Source organism: Scleropages formosus, chromosome 4 (genome assembly GCF_900964775.1).
Source record: "Scleropages formosus chromosome 4, fSclFor1.1, whole genome shotgun sequence".
Taxonomy (NCBI): domain Eukaryota; kingdom Metazoa; phylum Chordata; class Actinopteri; order Osteoglossiformes; family Osteoglossidae; genus Scleropages; species Scleropages formosus.
The window spans coordinates 27138329-27144328 of record NC_041809.1 but is presented as its reverse complement, the minus strand read 5'-3'; the positions used below and the strand labels follow the sequence as shown (position 1 = coordinate 27144328).

Genomic DNA, 6000 nt, shown 5'->3' with positions numbered 1-6000 from the left:
CTGGCGTCTTTTCCTGGGTGTGTCTCCTCCCCCTCCAGCCCTGTGCCCTGTGTTGCCGGGTTAGGCTCTGGTTCGCCGTGACCCCGCTCGGGACAAGCAGTTTCAGACAATGTGTGTGTCTGTGTGTGCGTGTGTGCATGTAATCAACATTTGTGGATTATGCACGCAGTGCACATATCAGCATGGAAATAAATCATACAGGCAGTTTCAGTGTTACTTCTTTAATAAAGCCAAAAAGATAAAATCACAACAACAAACACTTAGTTTTACAAGAATGTTTCAAGGGCATATATTCATGAATGGAAAAAAAATCGTATACACTTCACAAATTGAACAATACATGAAGTTGGTGCAACAAATTTAAACCTGAAAAGCAGTGTACAAATAAGTTTGACTACCTACAATGCTATTTATTCACAGTTCAAAACAGCAGCCACAATTAATGACTCTGTGTTCGTAACCAAAAGGGGTCTGGGACAAAGTTTTTCAGCTCTCAGCATTCGGACAGGCTTGGATCAGGCCAGATTTGGACCTGCTGGGCCAACGGATCTCGATCTGGCTTTGGAGTAAAACACGAAGAAAAGAAGCATCATAAGAACATCCTCATCATAACTCTGAGCGGAAAGAACACAGTGGCCCTCTTGTCTCTCCGTTTTGTTTCATGCCTTTAATATCTGGCCTTTCTAACCTGAAAGGCCCAACTGGGAAGTTGATGTGTTGTGTTTTGGAAAAAAAAAAAGCCAATTAATTTAAACAAATGCATCAAAGAGATCACACAATCTTAAAATGGTACAATAGCCCAGCACTCATGTTATTTACTTTACTGAGAACATGTAACTCACATCCTTGCATTTTGCTTAGCCACTTTTTGTATTATTAAAGACTGCCAAATGCTACACTGGTTTTGTACATTTAATTGCAAGTACAGTAGGCCTACTGAAAAATAAATTGTTAAAACAGTTAACATGAACATTCTAGGTTATGCAGGAGCGCCATAGTGTTAAACTAAGGTGATGATATTCTCAAGGTCCCTCACTTTCTTCTCTTCCTGCAGTATTTCCCTTGACATCCAGCACCTCCTAGAACAAAAACACTCAGCTTTATTATTCATTATTAATTTACTTTGCAGATATTCTTATCCACAATGATTTACGTGTGTGACAGAGTCCATCTCTGTGAAGAGAAAATAAGCATCGTCAAACAAGCAGACAGAGTGTGAGTTGGTGAAAGAATGAAATGTGCTTAAGGTATCACAGTACAAAAAGGACATTACAATTTCAAGAAGCCTATAAATACATTTGTAATTGACAGATAAAACTGTTGTGATGTTAGTTATACTAAAAGTCAAACTATTAAAATAACTATGGATCCTTAGACTAAATAACTTTTAGTTGTCACATGAAGTTCAGCCAATACAGTTAACTGTCAATCACATTGGAATAGTATATACACAAGAATGCATGTCACAAGATTATGAAATTATTTGCTCAAAATAACTGTACCAACAGTGCCTCACCTCTGTAGCTCAGGAATCCATGGAAAGCAGCATATTTGGCTAATTTGAACAAGACCAAGTACAAGAGAACAAGCAAAAGTCAGATCTGGATTTTCAATTTTTACAATGTGCAGCTCCAACCAAATAATAAATTGATGGTCAAAAATCCAGCAAAGACATTTTCTTATCATAGATACCTTTAGTCTCATGCCAATCACCATTTTTTTCAGTAGGATGAGGTATCCCATTAATTCATGCTGGTTGTTACATTTAAAGCAAAACTTTGTGATACTGATTTTTAGCCAAACACATTTCATTGCTGAGGCTCAGGGTGATGTGTACTTCTTGTGAGTATAACCTCAGCAAGTCACTTTTTGAGCTCCATCTACTGTGCTAAATGTCAGAAAACAGTGTTTCCAGCAGTAGCTGCAACAATTTTGATCTGAACATTGAGGGAACAGAATCCAGAAGCCCATATTTCCCATAATCTCAAAACCCCGGAAGAAGCACAGATTATTAGTGAGGCTGGATGCATCTGCACAGAGGCACATTCACTGCTTAATCACAGTCTATAATCCATCTAAAATCCCACATTGTGGATTACATTTCCCCGAAAAATGGACACATATAATGGAATTCCCTCACTAAAGCTTACTAAAAATGGAAGTTATTCATCTCTGAATACTAATTAAAGTGCCAGTGACTTTGGAAGACACATTACAGCAATTGTAAAAAATAAGGATGCAATTCTTGAGAAGACTGGAAGATATGGCACCCTGGGAATTATGAACCCCAAGTGGAGGTGCATCTTTTATGCTTTGAAACAAACAAAAAAACGTGTTTACTGTTTGCTGAAAGGTGCATCATTTCAACCAGCCATGCATACAGTATTGTTGCAGCTACTGCTGGAAACTCCCTGTGCATTAAGTGTAGTAGATAGAGCTTAAAAAGTGATACAGGAGATCTTTGCACACATGCAGGGATATAGGAAACCATCTCAAATGCAAAACGTGAGGCACGGTGGTACAGTGAGTAGCGCTGCTGTCTCACAGCACCTGGGTGGTGTGAGAGAATGTGGGTTTGATCCCCGCTCAGTCTGTGTGGAGTTTGTGGGTTTTCTCTGGGTGCTCTGGTTTCCTCCCACAGTCCAAAGACATGCTGTTCAGGTTCCCCCATAATGTGTGTGAGTGTGTTTCACTGATACATGAATGAGTAACCCCTTGCAAGTAATGTAGTCACCTTGGTGAATAAGGTGTGGGCTAGTAACACTACATAGTATCTGTTGTAAGTCGCTTTGGACAAAAGCGTTTGCTAAGTGAATAAATGTAAATGTGATTTCCTGATGTTTGTTACACTTTAACCTAAACATATGGTTATACTTGTTTTCTTCTAACGACAACACAAATGTTACTTATGTTTAACCTAACTTTCTTGACAGAAGTCAGACTGAAGAGATTGGTTAAGGTTACTCACAATCTTTTTGCCCTAAATATTACACAATATTACCTTGTTTTTCTGCAAGAGTTCCATATCCTACAGAGAAAAACAAAAGGCTTCATTAATAGCAGGTACTCAGAAAGATACAAAAGCCAGGAGACGGTATCTGATGTAAAACAACAAAGGTGAATTTTGGGTGTTCAACCATGAAGTCAAATTACATTGCAGAATTAGTTGTCTTTTTGATATAAAAGCAGTGCTTGTTTAGATGTGCCGTATTTGAACTACTGTATATGCAGAAATATACACACATGCATAGTGTCTCTTGCTCTGTTTCTCACTGTCACCTGCTTGTTTTTTTCCAGGGAAACCAAAAATAACCCGGAATGCGTTGTCTAAAAAAATCCCAACAAGCCATAACTGAATATTACAACATGGGACATGCATACATGTCCTAACTATTGGTCAAGACTTTGAAAAATTAGAAGAATGGGACTTATATCTGGGTAGGGTTGGTTATAACAGCATAAGTCATGAAACTATTCACTTCAGGTTATATATTGTAAAAACAACAGATTAAAACAAGAAAAGACAAATTTCAAAGTTTGCACAATGAAAGTGGTACATTGTTGCATATAGGTATACTGTATTTTATACTACTTGTGAATTTACAAATAATGTGTATTTATTGTCACACTTGTGGACAATAAAGCACATTGGCGTTTATTTGTAATTGTTGATGTTGCTGTCACCCAGTCATAAATATGACTCGTATGATATTAGAAATGAGGCAGAGGCTGAACCAGCCAACCAAATTTCCAGCATTACAGGCTGTATGTTTACAGTATTTTTGGAGGCTGAATATAGGTCAGAGAACAGCTGGATTACCAGCTGTCTTTGAAAACAGAGGCTTGTTTTTCCTGAGAGGCGAAATCTGTAGTCAAATAACTCGCGTAACTCTATGAAGAAATTTGATAATATCCAGATCATTCTTTGGTTTGCTGCACTGAGTTTTGTTCTGTTTCGTAAGATTCTGTCATTGTAAATAAATATGATAGCAGAAATGATCAGTGAAGCAGGTACACTTCCGCTGAAATCTTTGTTGTGTAGAGGCATAAGTAATGACAGGTGTGAAGATTTATTCCTGCACCTGATTTGCCTGATTCTCCTGGTCCAAGTTCCACACCTGTTGGGTAGAGCAAACCTGAAAAAATAACCAAAAATTCACATAGAAGAGGGGGTTTGATTTTCAGTTTTAATTATAAGAAAATGGCAGGAAAATACTACATGTGTTGTAGAAGTTACTAAACATTTAGAAACACATACTGTACATACGGAGAAATGAATGGGAAGAAATGCTAAGAAATGGCAGGATAGTGATGGGATACCTCCACCGGACAGCAGGCCTCTCACTCCAGGTGAGTGTCCAGTGCCTCCAACTCCCCCAACTCCACCAATTCCTTCAACTCCAGTGACTCCTCCAGCAGCTGGGAAAGGAACATTTTTGACATCAACACATATTTGGATAGGAAACCAGAAATTAATTCTTGTTTCTGTTTTTGTACCTGGTGATTTCAAAGGCTTGGCACTGGGAAGAAATCCGCTGCTAACTCCTGCGCCAAGTCCAACACTTCCTGCAGTACTGGTTACAGATCCAGCTGCATCATAAAATGGGCATGAATAATACACAGAAGTTACACTCCCCTAATTCTGTCAAAGTGGGAAAAGAGCAAATATAACTGAAGTACTCCTTTTAAAATTTGTTGAAACACAATTAACCTTCAGCCTGCTGTGATTTATATATAAAGTCTTTAAATATTCCAAAGATTTTACAAGGTGTTTCCTGTGTAATGCGAGTACACAATGCTGCAGGTACACACCTGATTTTACTATTTGCTCATTTTACTTTGCAAAATGACAATTTGTAATAAATTATGTATTTTTCACATGTTTATATATTCCAATGCAAAACGTAGTTTATTGCCTTAACAGACAGCACTGCAAATCAGTATTAAACAATTTCTGAACCTTGTTAAAATATTGGCATTATAAGGATTGTATTAGCAAAACGGAGGATACAGTCTTACCTGTTCCTGCTCCTGTAGGTTTCAGGGGTTTACCTTCATCAACGCCAACACTAATATCACCTCCAAGACCGACACCAGAGCCAGCCCTGTCAGTGGGACTGACACCAGTCCCACTACCTGTTCAAGTTGAATTGCTGTGATTATGAGAACTCTTAAATTTTTAAGTAAATAACAAATTAATTACCTTTCATAGGGATTATTATTTAATATACTCAAGACTATTGTAATCGAAACAGTTTATCTCTTTGGATGCAGACCATCTTTTTTTTTTTCTTTTTTTTTTTTTTTAAATTTAAGTGACATTGTATCCAGATGAAACTGTTTCAGAGTGGACCTAAACAGTAAGAAGAGATTGTCACACATGTTTAGGTGTGTGTTTCCTTACCTCCAGAAGGTGCTGGTCCACCTACTCCACCTGTCAAAGACAGAGAAAGACTGAAACACCTGTCCACAACCACAGTAGAGATCTGAAAAGTCTTTTATTGTAATCTCAGGATTACACAAGGGGATTACATCCAGAATTGCATGACTTTTAAACTTGAATATTCAGCATGATCTTCTCAATTTAACACCTGAACTGACTGTGTCATCCATGACATTTAACAATGAATAGAGAGTATTCGTTCATGAATGAAATCAATAATTTGGATGTGAAATAAACAGTAGTGTACGTAACTCCACAACGATAAACAGAAAATGTAATGGTGAACAAGGCTTGCTGTCAATGTGAAACCAACAAAAGGACATAAAAGTGATCAGTATATGTGTTAAATTAAATATAATACTATTTGTGTGTGTGTATTTAGTAAAAGTAATAGTGACAAATGGTAAAAATATAACGTAGTTTGGCTGAATTGCAGAATTAACAATACACCAGTTTGGTGTGTAACGAACGTTAGAATTACGAATTTTCAAAGACTGGAACATTTCCCGTTCATTTATTTTTCAATGCATTTACATCACTTTATCTTCAAATAATAT

At 37.3% G+C, this 6000-nt stretch overlaps 1 protein-coding gene across 12 annotated transcripts in view; it reads right to left on the bottom strand.

Annotated features, from left to right (window-relative positions):
• Positions 1-205: 205 nt before the first annotated feature.
• LOC108921271 (elastin-like) overlaps positions 206-6000 on the bottom strand; it is a 39777-nt gene continuing 33982 nt past the window's right edge. For 10 of the 12 annotated variants that reach the window (XM_029251089.1, XM_029251091.1, XM_029251092.1 and 7 more), the window contains 9 exons: positions 5405-5434; positions 5020-5136; positions 4498-4590; positions 4321-4419; positions 4083-4136; positions 3002-3028; positions 1517-1555; positions 1037-1079; positions 206-555 (listed from right to left, as the gene is read on the bottom strand). In XM_029251089.1, coding sequence (XP_029106922.1) covers positions 516-555; positions 1037-1079; positions 1517-1555; positions 3002-3028; positions 4083-4136; positions 4321-4419; positions 4498-4590; positions 5020-5136; positions 5405-5434 — 542 coding nt within the window. In that variant the 3' untranslated portion in view covers positions 206-515. The remainder of the gene's footprint in view (positions 556-1036; positions 1080-1516; positions 1556-3001; positions 3029-4082; positions 4137-4320; positions 4420-4497; positions 4591-5019; positions 5137-5404; positions 5435-6000) is intronic. The other 2 variants (XM_029251085.1, XM_029251086.1) reach the window with 2 other exon arrangements.